Source organism: Nerophis lumbriciformis, linkage group LG12 (assembly GCF_033978685.3).
Source record: "Nerophis lumbriciformis linkage group LG12, RoL_Nlum_v2.1, whole genome shotgun sequence".
NCBI lineage: Eukaryota > Metazoa > Chordata > Actinopteri > Syngnathiformes > Syngnathidae > Nerophis > Nerophis lumbriciformis.
This window is the reverse complement of record NC_084559.2, coordinates 9357381-9381773: the sequence shown is the minus strand read 5'-3', so window position 1 is coordinate 9381773 and position 24393 is coordinate 9357381. Positions and strand designations below refer to the sequence as shown.

The 24393-nt window shown below is 39.8% G+C and overlaps 1 protein-coding gene across 2 annotated transcripts in view; it reads right to left on the bottom strand.

Annotated features, from left to right (window-relative positions):
* pxnb (paxillin b) overlaps window positions 1-24393 on the bottom strand; it is a 74243-nt gene that overhangs the window by 28706 nt on the left and 21144 nt on the right. For both annotated transcript variants that reach the window (XM_061985865.2, XM_072914293.1), the window contains exons 2-4: window positions 4868-5076; window positions 1393-1478; window positions 1182-1321 (exon numbers count right to left, since the gene is read on the bottom strand). In XM_061985865.2, the coding sequence (XP_061841849.2) occupies window positions 1182-1321; window positions 1393-1478; window positions 4868-5076 (435 nt within the window). The remainder of the gene's footprint in view (window positions 1-1181; window positions 1322-1392; window positions 1479-4867; window positions 5077-24393) is intronic.

Sequence of the window (24393 nt, the reverse complement as noted above, 5' to 3'; positions counted from 1 at the left end):
AATTAAACGCCTTTCTAATATTCGCTCTCCGAATGTGACGTCACATCGGGAAGCAATCCGCCATTTTCTCAAACACCGAGTCAAATCAGCTCTGTTATTTTCCGTTTTTTCGACTGTTTTCCGTACCTTGGAGACATCATGCCTCGTCGGTGTGTTGTCGGAGGGTGTAACAACACCAACAGGGACGGATTCAAGTTGCACCAGTGGCCCAAAGATGCCAAAGTGGCAAGAAATTGGACGTTTGTTCCGCACACTTTACCGACGAAAGCTATGCTACGACAGAGATGGCAAGAATGTGTGGATATCCTGCGACACTCAAAGCAGATGCATTTCCAACGATAAAGTCAAAGAAATTTGCCGCCAAACCCCCATTGAATCTGCCGGAGTGTGTGAGCAATTCAGGGACAAAGGACCTCGGTAGCACGGCAAGCAATGGCGGCAGCTTGTTCCCGCAGACGAGCGAGCTAAACCCCCTATCGACCCTAGCTTCCCTGGCCTGCTGACATCAACTCCAAAACTGGACAGATCAGCTTTCAGGAAAAGAGCGCGGATGAGGGTATGTCTACAGAATATATTAATTGATGAAAATTGGGCTGTCTGCACTCTCAAAGTGCATGTTGTTGCCAAATGTATTTCATATGCTGTAAACCTAGTTCATAGTTGTTAGTTTCCTTTAATGCCAAACAAACACATACCAATCGTTGGTTAGAAGGCGATCGCCGAATTCGTCCTCGCTTTCTCCAGTGTCGGTTTCGTCGGTTTCGCTTGCATACGGTTCAAACCGATATGGCTCAATAGCTTCAGTTTCTTCTTCAATTTGGTTTTCGCTACCTGCCTCCACACTACAACCATCCGTTTCAATACATGCGTAATCTGTTGAATCGCTTAAGCCGCTGAAATCCGAGTCTGAATCCGAGCTAATGTCGCTATAACTTACTGTTCTTTCCGTCATGTTTGTTTGTGTTGGCATCACTATGTGACGTCACAGGAAAATGGACTGGTGGTTAAAATCAGGCACTTTGAAGCTTTTTTTAGGGATATTGCGTGATGGGTAAAATTTTGAAAAAAACGTCGAAAAATATAATAAGCCACTGGGAACTGATTTTTAATGGTTTCAACCATTCTGAAATTGTGATAATGTTCCCCTTTAACAGGCCTGACAAAGAAAGTCTTAATGTCACCTGTCGTGGGGAACGAGGGGGAGCTCTGTTGAACCGCATTGAGCTCCAGCAGTAGCCTGTCAAGTTCTGAGAGGTTGCTGCCGAGGGCTGAGGTCATGGCTGCTGTCGATGAGTCTGATGATTTCTGTTTGTTAGGAAAGCTGAGAACGAGAAGCACGTGTTGACAACAGCTACAAGGGGAAACAGTGACAGAGTGAGAGCGGCGAGTAACCTGTAGACGTGGTCTTCTTCAGTGTGAGACTGTGGAGAACTGCTTCTGTCCCCCGACCATGAGCTCTTCTGGGCCGAACCTAGAGACTGCACCCATTCAACAGTCATTCTTTTATCAGTCAATCCTTTTAGACTTTGCAAACACTTATTTTTTTTGTCATCTAGTGACAAACACAGCAAGAGTTCAGCATTAAAAGACTACAGTTGGTACAAAATGCGGCTGCTAGACTTTTGACAAGAACAAGAAAGTTTGATCATATTACGCCTATACTGTATATACCTTTATATACTTATAAACATACCTATACTGGCTCACCTGCACTGGCTTCCTGTGCACTTAAGATGTGACTTTAAGGTTTTACTACTTAGGTATAAAATACTACACGGTCTAGCTCCAGCCTATCTTGCCGATTGTATTGTACCATATGTCCCGGCAAGAAATCTGCGTTCAAAGAACTCCGGCTTATTAGTGATTCCCAGAGCCCAAAAAAAGTCTGCGGGCTATAGAGCGTTTTCTATTGGGGCTCCAGTACTATGGAATGCCCTCCCTGTAACAGTTAGAGATGCTACCTCAGTAGAAGCATTTAAGTCCCATCTTAAAACTCATTTGGATACTCTAGCCTTTAAATAGACCCCCTTTTTTAGACCAGTTGATCTGCCGTTTCTTTTCTTTTCTCCTCTGCCCCCCTCTCCCTTGTGGAGGGGGAGACACACAGGTCCGGTGGCCATGGATGAAGTGCTGGCTGTCCAGAGTCGGGACCCGGGGTGGACCGCTCGCCTGTGCATCAGTTGGGGACATCTCTGCGCTGCTGACCCGTCTCCGCTCGGGACGGTTTGCTGCTGGCCCCACTATGGACTGGACTCTCACTATTATGTTGGATCCACTATGGGCTGGACTTTTACTGATATGTTGGATCCACTATGGACTGGACTCTCACACTATTATGTTAGCTCCACTATGGACTAGACTCTCACACTATTATGTTAGATCCACTATGGACTAGACTCTCACACTATTATGTTAGATCCACTATGGACTGGACTCTCACACTATTATGTTAGATCCACTATGGACTAGACTCTCACACTATTATGTTAGATCCACTATGGACTGGACTCTCACTATTATGTTAGATCCACTATGGACTGGACTCTCACTATTATGTTAGATCCACTATGGACTGGACTCTCACACTATTATGTTAGACCCACTATGGACTAGACTCTCACACTATTATGTTAGATCCACTATGGACTGGACTCTCACTATTATGTTAGATCCACTATGGACTGGACTCTCACACTATTATGTTAGATCCACTATGGACTAGACTCTCACACTATTATGTTAGATCCACTATGGACTGGACTCTCACTATTATGTTAGATCCACTATGGACTGGACTCTCACACTATTATGTTAGATCCACTATGGACTAGACTCTCACACTATTATGTTAGATCCACTATGGACTAGACTCTCACACTATTATGTTAGATCCACTATGGACTAGACTCTCACACTATTATGTTAGATCCACTATGGACTGGACTCTCACTATTATGTTGGATCCACAATGGGCTGGACTTTTACTGATATGTTGGCTCCACTATGGACTGGACTCTCACACTATTATGTTAGATCCACTATGGACTGGACTCTCACACTATTATGTTAGATCCACTATGGACTGGACTCTCACTATTATGTTAGATCCACTATGGACTGGACTCTCACTATTATGTTAGATCCACTATGGACTGGACTCTCACAATATTATGTCAGACCCACTCGACATCCATTGCTTTTGATCTCCCCTGGGGGGGGGGGGGGGGGGATCAAAAGCAAGTATATTGACATCCATTGCATTCGGTCTCCCCTAGAGGGGTGGGGGGTTACCCACATATGCGGTCCTCTCCAAGGTTTCTCATAGTCATTCACATCGACGTCCCACTGGGGTGAGTTTTTCCTTGCCCTTATGTGGGCTTTGTACCGAGGATGTCGTTGTGGCTTGTGCAGCCCTTTGAGACACTTGTGATTTAGGGCTATATAAATAAACACTGATTGATTGATTGATTCATATAACAAGGAATATGGAAATGTAATCGTGTCTCCCTGAGCATGCGTCCCCTTTGAGGGAACCTTTCATGCGAGTACAATCTTTAGCAATGTAAACACAGCTGTGGTAAAGATCAGTTCAAAAGATAGATATCGGCCCCGGCATCTCTACTTGACACTAAACATTGCACCTACACACTTAACAACAACGCACAATTCCATTTTACTTCAACAGTTTCTCAACAAAATCTGCTCATATGTAAGTACCGTATTTTCCGCACTATTAGCCGCACCTAAAAACCACAAATTTACTCAAAAGCTGACAGTGCGGCTTATAACCCGGTGCGCTTTATATATGGATTAATATTAAGATTCATTTTCATAAAGTTTCGGTCTCGCAACTACGGTAAACAGACGCCATCTTTTTTCCCCGGAGAAGAGGAAGTGCTTCTTCTTCTACGCAAGCAACCGCCAAGGTAAGCACCCGCCCCCATAGAAGAGGAAGCGCTTCTTCTTCTACTGTAAGCAACCACCCGCCCCCGTAGAAGAAGAAGAAGCGCGCGGATATTACGTTTCATTTCCTTTGTGTGTTTACATCTGTAAAGACCACAAAATGGCTCCTACTAAGCGACAGGTTTCCGGTTCATGAAAAGACGCAATCTCTCCATCCGCACACGGATTACTATTTCACAGCAACTGCCTAAAGACTTTCAAGAAAAGCTGGCTACTTTCCGTGCATATTGTAAAAACAAGATAGCTGAAAAAAAGATCCGGCCAGAGAACATTATCAACATGGATGAGGTTCCACTGACTTTTGATATTCCTGTGAACCGCACTGTGGATACAACGGGAGCACGTACGGTGAATATTCGCACCACAGGGAATGAGAAGTCATCCTTCACTGTGGTTCTAGCTTGCCATGCTAATGGCCAGAAACTTCCACCCATGGTGATATTCAAAAGGAAGACCTTGCCAAAAGAGACCTTTCCAGCCGGCGTCATCATAAAAGCTAACTCGAAGGGATGGATGGATGAAGAAAAGATGAGCGAGTGGTTAAGGTAAGTTTACGCGAAGAGGCCGGGTGGCTTTTTTCACGCAGCTCCGTCCATGTTGATATACGACTCCATGCGCGCCCACATCACGCTGGTTTTTAATATATTATTAAAGTTTGACTGACCTATCTGACTGTTTTTTTGACATTCCTTTAGCGCAGTTAGATGCGGCTTATAACACGGGGCGGCTTATAGGTGGACAACGTTTTGAAATATGCCGTTCATTGAAGGCGCGGCTTATAACCCAGGGCGCCTTATGGTGCGGAAAATACGGTATATGGTTAATAACTTAAGAAAAGCAAATAAATGACCCAGCCTGTGAGTCTCTACGGCTTAATAGAGAAACATTTTTGTAACATGTGTACCTGCTGAGAGGAGTGCTGCGAGTCTTTGTGGTCTTGCAGTGAACCGTTGAGAGCCTCGGCTGTTGGTGGAGGAGGTACTGGAGGTGGAACTGATAGATCCTGGTAATAGTTTCCACTGGTGGGGATGGAGTAAGGCGTCTCATCAGGCAAAAACACCGGTCGCTTTGAGATGTGGGATGTCGTCGACTCTAGGTCAGCTAGTAAGGCATCTGAAAGGTAAAGGTTAACCAGCATTAGCACACTCAAGTTTCCTTTCATAACTTGACTCATTGGGTCTGCTGGGCACCTACTGCAGCGTTTCTCAAAGTGTGGGGCGCGCCCCACTGGTGGGGAATAGAGACATGACAGGTGGGGCGCGAGGAACGGGAGGAAATTTCACTTTAAATTTTTTTTAAAAATTATTGTATTCTTAGATTATTTTTTTACTATGCTTTCATTTTCTATACACACTGTAAATCACTTTGTGATTCTGTCTGTGAAATCCGCTATATAAATAAATGGAAATTACCGGTACTTATTTTTACTGTAGGCTTTATATTTCTCGGTACGAGCGAAAGTTTGACAGACATAGCAACAGTAACTAATGGGGGCGGGGCTAAGCGGAACAAACTTTCGCGCGGATGGGTAGCAGGCTAATGTGTGGATCACAATTACACAAATATATACATTTGTGACTCGCACCTCAAAGGTCGTCGAGCCAGAGCAAGCGCCTGCAGAGAAACAAAAATGTGACGGGCACACACTGTGTCATTCACCGGGAAGCACTCGCGTCAAGGCAGCTCAGCCCCGAACTCAATGAGGTTTTAACATGTTATGAGCGCGGTAAATTTGATCAAAACACGACCACTGAAAGCGCGACTGTTCTCTGCACTGTGTGAGGAAATGGGAGCTGATCATACAGCCGTGCTGTTTCACAGTGAAGCAAGGTGGCTCTCCTGGGGGAAAGTGCTGTCACTTGCCCTGTCTTGCCAAATGCATAGCTCCTCCTTTTTTTTTTGCAAAGATTGCAAAGTGGCACTTTTATTGTATTTATTATTGAACTTGATGCAAGTTATTTGATTTATTATTGAACTTGATGCAAGTTATAACACTTTTTTTGATTTATTATTGAACTTGATGCAAGTTATAACACTTTTGTTTTATTTATTATTGAACTTGATGCAAGTTATTACACTTTTTTTGATTTATTATTGAACTTGATGCAAGTTATAACACTTTTTTGATTTATTATTGAACTTGATGCAAGTTATAACACTTTTGTTTTATTTATTATTGAACTTGATGCAAGTTATAACACTTTTTTTGACTTATTATTGAACTTGATGCAAGTTATTTGATGTATTATTGAACTTGATGCAAGTTATAACACTTTTATGTGATTTATTATTGAACTTGATGCAAGTTATAACACTTTTGTTTTATTTATTATTGAACTTGATGCAAGTTATAACACTTTTTTTGATTATTGAACTTGATGCAAGTTATTTGATTTATTATTGAACTTGATGCAAGTTATAACACTTTTTGAATAATTATTGAACTTGATGCAAGTTATAACACTTTTTGATTTATTATTGAACTTGATGCAAGTTATAACACTTTTTTTGATTTATTATTGAACTTGATGCAAGTTAAAACACTTTTATTTGATTTATTATTGAACTTGATGCAAGTTATAACACTTTTTTTGATTTATTATTGAACGTGATGCAAGTTATAACACTTTTTTTGATTTATTATTGAACTTGATGCAAGTTATAACAGTTTTTTTGATTTATTATTGAACGTGATGCAAGTTATAACACTGTTTTTGATTTATTATTGAACTTGATGCAAGTTATAATACTTTTGTTTTATTTATTATTGAACTTGATGGAAGTTATTTTATTTATTATTGAACTTGATGCAAGTTATACCACAGCTGCACAGTTATTTTATTTATTATTGAACTTAATGTTATTTTATGTTATTGAGTTCAAATGTATACAACTTGATGTTCAATAAATTTAAAAATGTTAAAGCTTGGCATTAGCGCTCTGTTGGGGCGATGGGGGCAGGTGGGGCTTGAAAACTCCCCCTTGTCCAAAGTGGGGGATGACAAAAAAAGTTTGAGAACCACTGACCTACTGTCTCTCATTTCAACCAGACACCAAAAAGCGATTCACCTCCTAATACTATCATCATCATCATCACATGATGCCAATAAACATCATAAATACAACTTTATTGCCGATGAGTTGCTACCTGTCCTTTAGTTATCCTGGTTTTGTATCCACATGGTTGTTCTGCACAAAGAAGCTAAAGTATCTCTGAACCCTGTCCAAGGCAGGAGGCATGTTACACTGCTGAGTGGCCACTGGAACACAAGAATAAAATAGACTCTTACATCACACAAGCCTGTCAGGAATAGGTCACAATCACTGGTTGCATACTTTTATACTGCAGACACTTGAAACACTGACAGTGAGCCATAATCAAAAGAACAAATGAAACACGGGACTAGAGAGTAATTAACGAATGGAAGACCATGTGCATACAAAGTGCAATAATGAGATTTAGAATCTGTTTATCCATGCAATCTTTTGTCTCCTTTAGAAAAAAAGTAAATGTTTGTAAAAATGCTGTTCTTAATGCTTTGTACAGTATTTTTTTATTGCCACTATTCTTGTTTTGGACGTCATCTCAGTCATCCCACAGCATTATTAGCTCAGACAGTGTAAAAAAGCATAATAAAACATTTAACATATACAGGTAAAAGCCAGTAAATTAGAATATTTTGAAAAACTTGATTTATTTCAGTAATTGCATTCAAAAGGTGTAACTTGTACATTATATTTATTCATTGCACACAGACTGATGCATTCAAATGTTTATTTCATTTAATTTTGATGATTTGAAGTGGCAACAAATGAAAATCCAAAATTCCGTGTGTCACAAAATTAGAATATTACTTAAGGCTAATACAAAAAAGGGATTTTTAGAAATGTTGGCCAACTGAAAAGTATGAAAATGAAAAATATGAGCATGTACAATACTCAATACTTGGTTGGAGCTCCTTTTGCCTCAATTACTGCGTTAATGCGGCGTGGCATGGAGTCGATGAGTTTCTGGCACTGCTCAGGTGTTATGAGAGCCCAGGTTGCTCTGATAGTGGCCTTCAACTCTTCTGCGTTTTTGGGTCTGGCATTCTGCATCTTCCTTTTCACAATACCCCACAGATTTTCTATGGGGCTAAGGTCAGGGGAGTTGGCGGGCCAATTTAGAACAGAAATACCATGGTCCGTAAACCAGGCACGGGTAGATTTTGCGCTGTGTGCAGGCGCCAAGTCCTGTTGGAACTTGAAATCTCCATCTCCATAGAGCAGGTCAGCAGCAGGAAGCATGAAGTGCTCTAAAACTTGCTGGTAGACGGCTGCGTTGACCCTGGATCTCAAGAAACAGAGTGGACCGACACCAGCAGATGACATGGCACCCCAAACCATCACTGATGGTGGAAACTTTACACTAGACTTCAGGCAACGTGGATCCTGTGCCTCTCCTGTCTTCCTCCAGACTCTGGGACCTCGATTTCCAAAGGAAATGCAAAATTTGCTTTCGTCAGAAAACATGACTTTGGACCACTCAGCAGCAGTCCAGCTCTTTTTTTCCTTAGCCCAGGTGAGACGCTTTGCGCGCTGTTTCTTGGTCAACAGTGGCTTGACACGAGGTATGCGGCAGTTGAAACCCATGTCTTTCAAGCGTCTCTTGGTGGTGGATCTTGAAGCACTGACTCCAGCAGCTGTCCACTCCTTCTGAATCTCCCCCACATTTTTGAATGGGTTTTTTTTCACAATCTTGACCAGGGCGCGGTGATCCCTATCGCTTGTACACTTTTTCTGACCACAGTTTTTCCTTCCCTTTGCCTCTCCATTAATGTGTTTGGACACAGAGCTCTGAGAACAGCCAGCCTCTTCAGCAATAACCTTTTGTGTCTTTCCCTCCTTGTGCAATGTGTCGATGGTTGCCTTTTGGACAGCTGTCAAATCTGAAGTCTTCCCCATGTTTGTGTAGGCTTCAGAACTGGACTGAGAGACCATTTAAAGCCCTTTGCAGGTGTTTTGAGTGAATCAGCTGATTAGTTTGTGGCACCAGGTGTCTTCAAAATTTAACCCTTACACAATATTCTAATTTTGTGACACACGGAATTTTGGATTTTCATTTGTTGCCACTTCAAATCATCAAAATTAAATGAAATAAACATTTGAATGCATCAGTCTGTGTGCAATGAATAAATATAATGTACAAGTTACACCTTTTGAATGCAATTACTGAAATAAATCAAGTTTTTCAAAATATTCTAATTTACTGGCTTTTACCTGTATATAAACGACATTTGTAAGGTTACGAAGGACTTAAAGTAGGTTTTATTTGCAGACGACACAACTGCTTTCTGTTCAGGAGAGAGCACACAGAAGATAATACAAATAATAACAGAAGAAATGAACAAATTAAAAAGATGGTTTGACAAAAACAGACTATCTTTGAATCTCAGTTAAAACTAATGCTATTTGGTAATAGTAGAAAAGAGCATCATACACAAATACAAATAGACGAAGTAGACATAGAAAGGGTAAAAGAAACTAGATTTTTGGGAGTATTAATAGATGATCAAATGAACTGGAAATCTCATCTACAAAACATACAACATAAGGTGGCAAAAAACATTTCAATAATGAATAAAGCAAAATAAAGTCCTGGGCCAAAAATCACTACATATTCTCTACTGCTCGCTAGTGTTACCATATCTGAGTTATTGTGCAGAAATATGGGGAAACAACTACAAATGTGCGCTACATTCGCTAACCGTGTTACAAAAAAGATCAGTTAGAATAATACATAATGTTGGATATAGAGAACACACAAACCCTTTATTTATTAAGTCAGAAATATTAAAGTTTGGTGATTTGGTCAAATTGCAAACAGCTAAAATGATGCACAAAGCAAACTATCACCTGCTACCAAAGAATGTACAACAATTCTTCTCAACTAAAGAGGAGAAATATAACCTTAGAGCAGGGGTGCTCATTACGTCCATCGCGAGCTACCGGTCGATCTCGGAGGGTGTGTCAGTCGATCACCAGCCAGGCATTAAAAAAATAGTCCTAAAAAAGAGAGATCATAAATCTTCACTATGACGTCACTTTCGTCACTTGATTGACATTCACGGCACCCGAGGGTCTTCTGAGATGACGCTGGCTGCTGCCAGCTCATTAAAATTACCGACAGGAAGGCGAGAAACACTTTATTTCAACAGACTGGCGACGTACCTGTCGTCAAAACTCCAAAGACCGACTGCACAGTTGCGCTAACAAAATAAGAGTCTCAGAAAGCTGGCGTGCACAAGCTAGCAAGCTAAGGAGTTTGCCGACAATGTATTTCTCGTAAAGTGTATACAAAGGAGTACGGAAGCTGGACAAACAAGACGCCAAAAACCAACCACTTTCATGTGGTATTGGACAGAAAGGAGGACTTTTTTCTCCTCCATTCGAAAATGCGGACGTTTTTAGCACCACTGTCTGATTCCAATCAATGCAAGTCATCAGAATCAGGTAATACACCAACTTATATTCTTGTCTTCATGAAAGAAAGGAATCTATATGTGTTAAACATGCTTGTATTATCTTTAAACACCTTAACTTGTTAACAATATTAACTATATGTGTTAAACATGCTTGTATTATCTTTAAACACCTTTAACTTGTTAACAATATTAACTATATGTATTAAACATGGTTGTATTATCTTTAAATACCTTTAACTTGTTAACTATATTAACTATATGTATAAAACATACTTGTATTATCATTAAACACCTTTAATTTATTAACAATATTAACTATATGTATTAAATATTCTTGTATTATCATTAAACACCTTTAACTTGTTAACAAAAACATATATTTCATAAATAAGTAAATATAAATGATATATATGAATGAGGTAGATCCCCACGACTTGATCAATTGAAAAGTAGCTCGCCTGCAGAAAAAGTGTGAGCACCCCTGCATTAGAGGAAAAATAATTTAAAACATTTAATGCACGTACAACACTTAGAACTTTTAGCATATCAGTATGTGGAATTAAATGATGGAATGGATTAAGTAAAGAAGTTAAAAATTGTACTGATATGATCCAGTTTAAGAGGTTGTTCAAAATAATAGTGCTTACAGAGTACAAAAAAGAAGAATTATGAGAAATACTTTCAACCTTATTGAAAATAAGATATTCTTCATCTCAGTATGTTAATAATGACTGAATTAATTAATTAATTACATATTACAAAACTGTTGTATACTAACTCATAGATGTTATTTTATTATATAAAAAGGTCAGTAAATGATTCTATATATTTGTAAACGCTTTGAAGTGGGAAAGGGGTAGGATTAAATAAGCTTTGCTTCTTCCTACTCCTTTTCGGGCATGATGTAAAATGAAATGATATGAAATTGTGTGATGTATTATGATGTAAGTGTGTTCATGTTCCAAATAAACTAAATAAACAATTAACAAGACAACATCAACTAAATGTAGGTACATGATGAACGGGACAGTGGCACAATTACACACATTATGCATTCATTTATTTAAAAAAAAATAACAATAACAAAAACAAAAACAATTTCAACTTCTATAAAAGGCCAGTGTCTGTACTCACATTCTTGCCGCACCTGTTGTAAGTGTTCAGCCGCAGCAATGTGTGCTCGTGAAGCAGACAGACAAAGATAGTCAGGGAACAAGAGCATGATATATTGCTACTGGGGGAGTGGTCTGGTTGACACAATTGATTAACTTCCCTATGTGCGCCCAATAGTTATCAATATCACTGACTTACATGCTAAATGTGATTGTAGTCTTGTATTTGATCAAGCATTTGCAACCGGCTGAGTCTCGAAAGGGCTTCTCACATTTTGTCACCAATACATTGATCCTAAACATACCTGACATTTAAGGCTGCAGCTAACGATTATTTTTCTATCGATTAATCTATAGATTATTTTTTTCGATTAATCGGTTAATCTATAGATTATTTTTTTCGATTAATCTATAGATTATTTTTCCTTTTACCGATTATTTTTTTTATTTAAAATGAAGATGAAAAAATAAATGTTGGCCAGTTTTTTCAAAAGGCATGACTTTTATATACAAAAAAAAAAGTATGGCCACTCAGTCAACATTGACAACAACATGACAAAATATTCTGTAACAATGTAAACATTTAAAACTTTTAACATTTAACAAAATTAAAAGTAGCTTATTTTCTTTTTAATGTGCAAATATAAAAGTAAACATCCAGTGCAAATCTTAATATTCTGCAATAGTATAAGCATTTCTAAAGTAAAAGTATTGCTTATTTTGCTTTAAAATGTGCAAAAATAAAGATAAACATCCAATACAAAAAAGTGCAAAACGAAATATTCTGTAACAGTGTAAACATTTCAACAAAAGTAAAAGTATTGCTTATTTTGCTTAATAACACAACAATGATAGTATGATTAAAGTGAAAGTTAATTGTTGGTTTGTACATAGTATATGTAACTGTTAATGTTGTAAAAGGTATTTGCACAACTAATTAACGTTAGCGTTAAAGAGGAGCGCGTCTTTGTAAACACTGAACAGGCACGCCAAACGCGCCTCTCAGAGCGAAACAGTGTTTTAGTTTATGAATTTACAACGCAGATACAAATGACACATTCATGATTTTGTGTAATGATGACAACGTATACTCACACGGACGATTGACTAGTTGATGGTGATGGCAAGAACGCTGTCGGGTGTTTTCTTTTCAAATGTTCCTTCATAGCCGTTGTGCTGCTATGATAGGCCATTTCCACTCGACACAGTGTGCATACAACAACTGTCAAGTGTTTTGCTTTTTTTCGCTGTGCTTATCCCACACTTGAAGGGATGTACCAATGCTGAATGTGGCTTCTGGATTTCACTCAAAAGACCAGACCGTAGTTACTTTTTCCTTTTATTTTCCTTTAGTTTGCAACAGTTTTTCCAACGAAGAAACAGCTTCTTTTTTCTTCTTTAGTCTTTTTAGCAGTCTTTAGCAGTGTTAGTAGACTTTAGTTTCTTTAGCTGTCATTAGCTGTCTTTAGTAGCCTTTAGTAGCCTTTAGCTTCTTTAGTAGGTGAAAAACCTTTAAGGACAAAACACCACAAGATTAACATGCTGTAAAAAATCAATCAATTATCAATCCCATAATTTACAACTATTAATTAGGCTATCAAACTCTTAACCATTAAACAAGTGCAAGAAAATGGACACATCTTTTCCCTTTAAGTTAAAACAGATTTTAAATAAATTGTCTCAACATAAATGCACCAAGATACATATAAAATACATTTAAACCCAGAAACACAATAGATAAATGCAACAGAAAACCCAATATGCAAATACATAAATACCTAACCAATTAACCACCTATTTAGATACATATTTAAAATCCATATTCAATATAAATATATTATTAATTTAGCAGTGAAACACTCAATCTTAAACGCTGTCTACTGGTAGAAAAATGCCCCTTTTTCTACGCCCTCACCAGCAGCCAATGATCCAACACAGTTAAATCCAACACTTTAAATTGAGCGACTTCACCCTCCTGATGAAGCAAACTGCTCCAACATTTATCAAACTAAGCAAAGAATATCAACACTAAACAACAGTTACATAACACACTGTGTATATTTAGCCTCCAGACTAAGCACGCTACATGCACACAACCCCCCCCATCTCACCAGCGCAACAGGTGCGCCACACCCACGAAGAGAAATATTAAATCTTACATACTTTTGGCACAACTCTGGGTTATCTGTAATGAACTAAACCTTTTTCCACTCTGCGCTGGCGTCTTTTGTCCTCCTTGATTTGACAAAGCTGTCTAATTACCGGGCTCGCGCACCAGCAGATGAGACAGGAGCGCGCCACGTTATACCTGCGCGCGAACGTAAACTGATCGGCTCTGATTTTATAAGCCGACTGGCCGAAATAATGCCGAATTATATACATTTCCCGGGGTTGCCTAGGTGAATAGAGATGCGGATGTGCTCTAAGATAAAATATAATTTTATTAAGTGGGGTTTGGCTGGTTGCTAAGCAGCCACGGTTGCGAGCTCGCGCTTCAGCTGACGAGACAGCTGTTCGCCGCTACAACATTATTAGGCCGTTTATTGAAATACTCCCACACTTTTGACGACTCTTGGCGTGCTTTTTTTCCCTCGCTCGCACCGCTCGCATCATCTGCTTTGCGCTCCGCCATGACGGCAGTGTGACGTAAATATGCGACGTGTCGAAGCATAAAAACGACGTCGACGTATTTACGTAACCGATGACGTCGACTACGTCGACGCGTCGTTTCAGCCTTACTGACATTGTTCCCAAAAGTTACACGTTGAGTTGGTCAAGTTTACCATAAACCACATGGGACCTCCAGCCTATTTAAAGCAGTCAGCTCAGCAAGTAGCTCATGTCTGTGCAAATGAGCTGAAATATCATGGCCTTCTCAAAATAATCTGCACCTGGTGCTGACATGCGGAACAAGTCTTACTGAAGTTGACTTTGTCACTCATAAAACAAAGCCTAAAGGAAGGAAACATTCCAGCGTTGGCTTAGGGTATGTGATTTACACACAAACTAAGGCCTTTGACATCTGTCGCACCTTGAAAATAAATAAAATACAGTATCTCAACACAATTAATTGCAGTAACCTTTTCCTAGAAAGCTCTTTATTGCATTGGCAGAGAAAAACCTACTGCCTGTCGTCTTCCAAATACTTGGAGACAGTGCGAGTTCTTGAAACCACATCTGTGACCTTATCGAGTCAGCAGTTACCAGTGGGATCATGGACGAATATATATAATTTTTAGAAGATTTTTACAAGAAACCCTGCAATGTAACCAGAGGTGGGTAGTAACGCGCTACATTTACTCCGTTACATCTACTTGAGTAACTTTTGAGATAAATTGTACTTCTAAGAGTAGTTTTAATGCAACATACTTTTACTTGAGTATATTTATAGAGAAGAAACGCTACTTTTATCTACATTCAGCTCGCTACTCGCTACTAATTTGTATCGATCTGTTAATGCACGCTTTGTTTGTTTTGGTCTGTCAGACAGACCTTCATAGTGCCTGCCTTACTGGTGACGTTTCACTTCGTTCCACCAATCAGATGCAGTCACTGGTGACGTTGGACCAATCAAAAGGGGTCACATGACCTGACTTAAGCAAGTTTAAAAAACGTTTTCGGGTGTTACCATTTAGTGGTCAATCGTACGGAATATGTATTGTACTGTGCAATCTACTAATAAAAGTTTCAATCAATCAATCAAAAGTGTGAAGGAAAAAAGACACTTTTTTATTTCAACCGTACATCCCGTCAAAAGCCTAAAGACTGACTGCACAGTTCCTGTCTTCACAATAAAAGTGCCGCTCCATCGCGCCTGCGCTTTCAAAATAAGAGTCTCCGAAAGCCAGCGCAAACAAGCTAGCAAGCTAGCAAGCGACGGAGTTTGCCGCCAATGTATTTCTTGTAAAGTGTATAAAAACGAATATGGAAGCTGGACAAATAAGAAGCCAAAAACCAACCACTTTCATGTGGTATTAGACAGAAAGGAGGAACTTTTTTTCCTCCTCCATTTGAAAACGTGGACGTTATCATCACTACTGTCTGATTACAATCAATGCAAGTCATCAGAATCAGGTAATACACCAACTTATATTCTTGTCTTCATGAAAGAAAGGAATCTATATGTGTTAAACATGCATGTATATTCATTAAAACACTATTAACATGTAAACAAAAACGGCAAAATAAATAAATATAAATTATATACTGTATATATCAATGTATGTATATATATATATATGTGTGTGTATATATATATCAATGTATGTATATATGTCTTAATAAGGTTATCCAAAAAATAGTGCTCGATACCGTAGTAGAGCGCAATATATGTATGTGTGGGGAAAAAAAATCACAAGACTACTTCATCTCTACAGGCCTGTTTCATGAGGGGTTCCCTCAATCATCAGGAGATTTTAATGGGAGCATTCACATACCATGGTTTATATAGGGCACAGAGTGGGTGGGTACAGGCTGGCGTAGGGGCGTGGTGATTGGCTCATGTGTTACCTAGGAGGTGTTTCCGTCTGTGGCGGCATGCTGATACAATTTCGCTGCGCTTGTTGAGGGATGACAGGTCTGGACGGTATATAATACACAGTTTCTCTTTCAAGCATAGGTTGCATCTTTTATTACCATTATTGTAAGGTGTGCTGGATGCAAGAATTTGCCATGTTATTGAATATTCAACATTATTGTCTTTGAGGTCCCAAATGTGTTTGCTGAGTTCTGTGGTATTTCGCAGGTTTTGGTTCCTGAAAGAAGCCTTGTGATTGTTGCATCTGGTTTTAAACTCTCCCTCGGTTAATCCTACATATGTGTCGGATGTGTTAATGTCCTTGCGTGTTACCTTAGATTGGTAAACAACTGATGTTTGTAAGCACCCCCCGTTGAGAGGGCAATCAGGTTTCTTGCGGCAGTTGCAGCCTTTGTTGGTTTTGGGGTCGCTCTGTCCGGGGGCCGACGGCTCATTTGCAATTGTTTTGTTGTGGTTTGAGATAATTTGTCGTATATTGTTCATACAGCTGTAGCTCAATTTAATGTTGTTCTTGTTGAATACTTTTCTTAGGGTGTTGCCTTTGGGGAAGTGTTTGTCAGTCAGACTGAGGAATTTGTGGCCAATGTTAGTTGAGACGTTTTTGCTGTATGGGGGGTTGTACCAGATGATGTTGTTTCGTTTTCTGTTCTTTTTTTGGTTGGTTTCCTGGCGTGGGTTCATAGGTGAGGGTGAAATTGTATCCGCTTTCATCAAGGGCTTTTTGGTACGGGGGGGTTGCTTGGTCAAATTCAGCTTTGCTATATGACAGCATCGATAGCCTTTTATTAATTCCGGTAGGTATTCTTTTCGTGGTGGTGGGTGGGTGGTTGCTGTCATGGTGCACGTATTGGAGTGTTGTGTTGGATTTCGTGAATGGTTGGTAGCTGTTATTTCTCAGGTTGAAAGTGACGTCGAGGAAGTTATATATATATGTGTGTGTGTGTGTGTGTATATAATATATATATATATATATATATATATATATATATATATATGTGTGTGTGTATATGTCACTCATCAGTTACTCAGTACTTGAGTAGTTTTTTCACAACATACTTTTTACTTTTACTCAAGTAAATATTTGGGTGACTACTCCTTACTTTTACTTGAGTAATAAATCTCTAAAGTAACAGTACTCTTACTTGAGTACAATTTCTGGCTACTCTACCCACCTCTGAATGTAACATTGAACTCTTTCGGTGTGCCTGGAAAGTATTGAAGTATCCCTGCGGAGGGCAGCATTGAGCGTTGCATGGGGATGACTGAGGGCGTTTGCCTGTCTCACACCAGTGTGGTTCGCAAAGAGTTAGAAGCAGCCAGATTGCAAACATGCACTGTAAGCCGAGCAACAGACTAATCTTTTCCATTCCAAAGAGGGGCTCGGAGCCAGGGGACAAAGTCCAATTCTACCCCAAACAGTACGCTGACTCAATAGCACATTGTGCAGTCTTTGGGGGAAACATGTCATCCAAAGGTTAATGACTGACGCTGATCGGTCAAATGTCTGTTATAGAATCTAAACCCCAGGCAAATGAAGCATCTGTGTCTCATTGGGATAACCAATGTCAGTCTGCAACACCTCATATGGATACAGTACACAATGTTGTAGCAGTGGGTACTTGTCCAGTCTTGTCAGTGCGACCACAACAGGCTCAACCACTGTCTTGCAACCCTTTATCAGATGGATGTGAAGGTGGATGGAGAATTCCATGCATTCCTCTGTCCAATGTGCCAAAAGAAAGCAATCAGGCTAAGAAGGCAAAGTATAATTGACTTTATCCGGCTGTTTAAATACACACGGAAAAAAGTCAAACAAGTTCTTCAATCAAAGTGAAAATACTGTACTGACAAAAAAATGTTGACAATTACAGAACCAATGCCACCAACTAGTGCATTCTTGGAATTTCAGAATAATGTTGTTGATGTTTAAAGGGTGCATTTCCCACAAAGAACTGTGTACGGTGCAGGCAGGCAACCAAGGCCGTTTAATCCTTTCTATTAACATGCATGCAATGGTGATGGGTCACCAGGGTGCACGGCTCACCTGTTTACAGCTAGCAGAAGTGACCACAGCCCCCACAATGAAACCCTACCCCACTGGGGACTCTCTCCACATGATATTTATATAAAACAAGACTGACAGCAAATGCTGAGATGCCTGGTGGACCGGCAAGAGAGCCTGGCTCACAAGCTTTAGTAGACTACAGAATAATTACATACCTGCCAACTTTTGAAATCAGAAAAACCTAGTAGCCAGGGTCCAGGGGCCGCAGGCCCCGGTAGGTCCAGGACAAAGTCCTGGTGGGGGGTTCAGGCAGACGCAAAATGATTGATTGCATTCAGACAGGTTAAAATGTTGCTAAAACCATCACTTTTCTATCAGTCACAGTGACTTTTCAAAACAAAAATATTACAGCAAAACTCATACGGGTTGATTGACATGTTTATTCTGTAAGCTAACTTCAATAGTTTGAAATTATTTTGACAGTTAATGCCAGTTATCCTGTCAACCTTTCACAAGACTTCAACTTGTGAATTGAAAGTATAAACAGTATAAACACTTTTTACAGTAAACAAATGGTAAAACAGTACTAAACAATTCCATTTAAAAAAAAATTGGTGTCATTATTAACTTTCTGTCCAAGCTTGTATAATCTACTGCCTTGTTCAATTGTAAAAAATATTCTGTGCCTAAAATTCACATTTCTATCACAATTATCATACTGTAAACATGGTAAGCTAACTTCATTCAAATTAATAGTCCTGTCAATAGCATGGAATTACAATTCAAATGTAGTTTTTTTGTAAGGAATTCAAAATATGAAAAATTAATGAAAATTAATTGAAGCCATCAGACACTTGAAAAGTGGCACATCACATCTCTAATGTAATCATTTGAACTTTTCAACAGAAATAGCACTGCAAAAATATTAAGGACATACTTCTGTATTTTGGTAGTTATGCTGTCAACATTTAACAAGATTTCTTCAACTTGGACTTGAAAGCATAAATAGTATAAACACTTTTAACAGTATAACAGTACTAAACAATTCCAATAGATAACATTGGTGTCATTACCTTTTTGTTTGCTCAATTATTGCCTCCGTAAATAAAACTTTGGCATTTATCACATCCAAAGAATCTGTTTGGGCGACGAAAAACGTTGAAAGTTTTCCACTTGTATCGCTAGCAATGGCATTAGTCTTGTGTTTTTTTGTCCCAACGTGGTCTTTTACATCGCTAATTCCTCCGTGTCCCATCGAAAAATCTTGTCTGCACAAGGTGCAATTCGCGTAGTTTTCACCCTTTTTGGAACGGATAATTATTCCCGGATAGGCTTTTGAATATTCTTCACGGAATGACTGCAGTTTTCTTTTCGGTTTAAGACTCGTATGCGATTTTTCTCCGGCTGATTCCATGATCGTTCGCTCGTTTGGAAACAATGGCAACTGGTGCCTCGTGCTTGGCAGCGGTGCTATAAATAGCCTCGCGCATGGCATTCGGAATGGCTCGATAGGAAGTTACGGGAAGCAGTGTCGATTGTCATTGTTGTTACGCGATTTCGTGAATAAAACTTAAAAAAAAATTATTTTTTTTTAATTAATGAAAAACCGTATTTTTTATCACTGCAACCGTAACCCGGAATAGGTTGATGAAAACCGTACTAATTACGGGAAAACCGGAGTAGTTGGCAGGTATGTAATTATAAAGGGGGACAACCAGTAAAAAATAGGAAGTGATGGAAAACAAAAGTTTCAGGCAACACTGCACGTAAAGCACAAGTCATAAAATTAATCACTGTAATTACCTCCACCAGGAGGTTATGTAATCATTGTCATCTACAAACCCCGTTTCCATATGAGTTGGGAAATTGTGTTAGATGTAAATATAAACGGAATACAATGATTTGCAAATCCTTTTCAACCCATATTCAGTTGAATATGCTACAAAGACAACATATTTGATGTTCAAACTGATAAACTTTATTTTTTTTTTGCAAATAATAATTAACTTAGAATTTCATGGCTGCAACACGTGCCAAAGTAGTTGGGAAAGGGCATGTTCACCACTGTGTTACATGGCCTTTCCTTTTAACAACACTCAGTAAAGGTTTGGGAACTGAGGAGACACATTTTTGAAGTGGAATTCTTTCCCATTCTTGCTTGATGTACAGCTTAAGTTGTTCAACAGTCCGGGGGTCTCCGTTGTGCTATTTTAGGCTTCATAATGCGCCACACATTTTCAATGGGAGACAGGTCTGGACTACAGGCAGGCCAGTCTAGCACCCGCACTCTTTTACTATGAAGCCACGTTGATGCAACACGTGGCTTGGCATTGTCTTGCTGAAATAAGCAGGGGCGTCCATGATAACGTTGCTTGGATGGCAACATATGTTGCTCCAAAACCTGTATGTACCTTTCAGCATTAATGGCGCCTTCACAGATGTGTAAGTTACCCATGTCTTGGCCACTAATACACCCCCATACCATCACACATGCTGCCTTTTACACTTTGCGCCTAGAACAATCCCGATGGTTCTTTTCCTCTTTGGTCCGGTGGACACGACGTCCACAGTTTCCAAAAACAATTTGAAATGTGGACTCGTCAGACCACAGAACACTTTTCCACTTTGTATCAGTCCATCTTAGATGAGCTCAGGCCCGGCGAAGCCGACGGCGTCTCTGGGTGTTGTTGATAAACGGTTTTCGCCTTGCATAGGGGAGTTTTAACTTGCACTTACAGATGTAGCGACCAACTGTAGTTACTGACAGTGGGTTTCTGAAGTGTTCCTGAGCCCATGTGGTGATATCCTTTACACACCGATGTCGCTTGTTGATGCAGTACAGCCTGAGGGATGGAAGGTCACGGGCTTAGCTGCTTACGTGCAGTGATTTCTCAAGATTCTCTGAACCCTTTGATGATATTACGGACCGCAGATGGTGAAATCCCTAAATTCCTTGCAATAGCTGGTTGAGAAAGGTTTTTCTTAAACGGTTCAACAATTTGCTCACGCATTTGTTGACAAAGTGGTGACCCTTGCCTCATTCTTAAGTCCCATCTTAAAACTCATTTGTATACTCTAGCCTTTAAATAGCCCCCCTTTTTAGACCAGTTGATCTGCCGTTTCTTTTCTTTTATCCTCTGCTCCCCTCTTCCGTGTGGAGGGGGGGGCGGGGTGGGGGGGGCACAGGTCCCGTGGCCATGGATGAAGTGCTGGCTGTCCAGAGTAGGGACCCGGGGTGGACCGCTCGCCTGTGCATCGGCTGGGAACATCTCTGCGCTGCTGACCCGTCTCCGCTCGGGATGGTGTCCTGCTGGCCCCACTATGGACTGGACTCTTACTATTATGTTGGATCCACTATGGACTGGACTCTCACACTATTATGTTAGATCCACTATGGACTGGACTCTCACACTATTATGTTAGATCCACTATGGACTGGACTCTCACACTATTATGTTAGATCCACTATGGACTGGACTCTCACACTATTATGTTAGATCCACTATGGACTGGACTCTCACACTATTATGTTAGATCCACTATGGACTGGACTCTCACTATTATGTTGGATCCACTATGGACTGGACTCTCACTATTATGTTAGATCCACTATGGACTGGACTCTCACTATTATGTTAGATCCACTATGGACTGGACTCTCACACTATTATGTTAGATCCACTATGGACTGGACTTTCACTACTATGTTAGATCCACTATGGACTGGACTCTCACACTATTATGTTAGATCCACTATGGACTGAACTCTCACTATTATGCTAGATCCATTATGGACTGGACTCTCACTATTATGTTGGATCCACTATGGACTGGACTCTCACACTATTATGTTAGATCCACTATGGACTGGACTCTCACTATTATGTTAGATCCACTATGGACTGGACTCTCACACTATTATGTTAGATCCACTATGGACTGGACTCTCACACTATTATGTTAGATCCACTATGGACTGGACTCTCACTATTATGTTAGATCCACTATGGACTGGACTCTCACACTATTATGTTAGATCCACTATGGACTGGACTCTAACACTATTATGTTAGATCCACTATGGACTGGACTTTCACTATTATGTTAGATCCACTATGGACTGGACTCTCACACTATTATGTTAGATCCACTATGGACTGAACTCTCACTATTATGCTAGATCCATTATGGACTGGACTCTCACTATTATGTTGGATCCACTATGGACTGGACTCTCACTATTATGTTAGATCCACTATGGACTGGACTCTCACACTATTATGTTAGATCCACTATGGACTGGACTCTCACTATTATGTTAGATCCACTATGGACTGGACTCTTACTATTATGTTGGATCCACTATGGACTGGACTCTCACAATATTATGTCAGACCCACTCGACATCCATTGCATTCGGTCTCCCCTAGAGGGGGGGGGGGGGGTTACCCACATATGCGGTCCTCTCCAAGGTTTCTCATAGTCATTCACATCGACGTCCCACTGGGGTGAGTTTTTCCTTGCCCTTATGTGGGCTTTGTACCGAGGATGTCGTTGTGGCTTGTGCAGCCCTTTGAGACACTTGTGATTTAGGGCCATATAAATAAACATTGATTGATTGATTCTTGTTTGTGAATGACTGAGCATTTCATGGAATCTACTTTTATACCCAATCATGGCACCCACCTGTTCCCAATTAGCCTGCACACCTGTGGGATGTTCCAAATAAGTGTTTGATGAGCATTCCTCAACTTTATCAGTATTTATTGCCACCTTTCCCAACTTCTTTGTCACGTGTTGCTGGCATCAAATTCTAAAGTTAATGATTATTTGCAAAAAAAAAAACAAGTTTATGAGTTTGAACATCAAATATGTTGTCTTTGTAGCATATTCAACTGAATATGGCTTGAAACTGATTTGCAAATCATTGTATTCCGTTTATATTTACATCTAACACAATTTCCCAACTCATATGGAAACAGGGTTTGCATTTGTCTAGTTAGCAAAATAACTACAAAAAGGGTGTATTTTCATAAAAAATTTCTGAAAATGTCCGAAATAAGAAGCTGAACAAGTCATTTCCTTTTTAGAGCTAATCCTAAACACTTCTACCGCGTTACCATACGTTCACGAGGCGAGCTTCAACTTCTTTGTGAGCTATTAGGAGTTTGGGCATGGCTCAGAGTGCTTTTCTAGTAGAATCCTGACAGCTGTAGGCGTAGCAATCATGAGGACAGGATGGGTCGTGCCCCTCCACCCACACCACTATTGGAGACCGATGCAGATGTCCCACCCACAAATGATATAGCAGAGGAGAAAATATTTGATTTGATTTGATGTTATGTCATTTTGTAAGTGCAACACTGTAAAACCATGTGTAGGGAACGTTGCCATAAAGTCATGTCGTTAGTTTACATTCATATTTAGAAACCACATATTTTGAGTTAAGTAATCTTAATCCCGGGATGGTCACTCGTGCACAGAGGTGGGTAGTAACGCGCTACATTTACTCCGTTACATCTACTTGAGTAACCTTTGGGATAAATTGTACTTCTAAGAGTAGTTTTAATGCAACATACTTTTACTTTTACTTGAGTATATTTATAGAGAAGAAACGCTACTTTTATCTACATTCAGCTCGCTACTCGCTACTAATTTTTATCGATCTGTTAATGCACGCTTTGTTTGTTTTGGTCTGTCAGACAGACCTTCATAGTGCCTGCCTTACTGGTGACGTTTCACTTCGTTCCACCAATCAGATGCAGTCACTGGTGACGTTGGACCAATCAAACAGAGCCAGGCGGTCACATGACCTGACTTAAACAAGTGTAAAAACTTATTGGGGTGTTACCATTTAGTGGTCAATTGTACGGAATATGTACTGTACTGTGCAATCTACTAATAAAAGTTCCAATCAATCAATCAAAAGTGTGAAGGAAAAAAGACCCTTTTTTATTTCAACCGTCCATCCCTTCAAAAGCCTAAAGACTGACTGCACAGTTCCTGTCTTCACAATAAAAGTGCTGCTCCATCGCGCCTGCGCTTTCAAAATAAGAGTCTCCGAAAGCCAGCGCAAACAAGCTAGCAAGCTACGGAGTTTGCCGCCAATGTATTTCTTGTAAAGTGTATAAAAAGGAATATGGAAGCTGGACAAATAAGATGCCAAAAACCAACCACTTTCATGTGGTATTACACAGAAAGGAGGAACTTTTTTTCTCCTCCATTTGAAAACGTGGACGTTATCATCACTACTGTCTGATTACAATCAATGCAAGTCATCAGAATCAGGTAATACACCAACTTATATTCTTG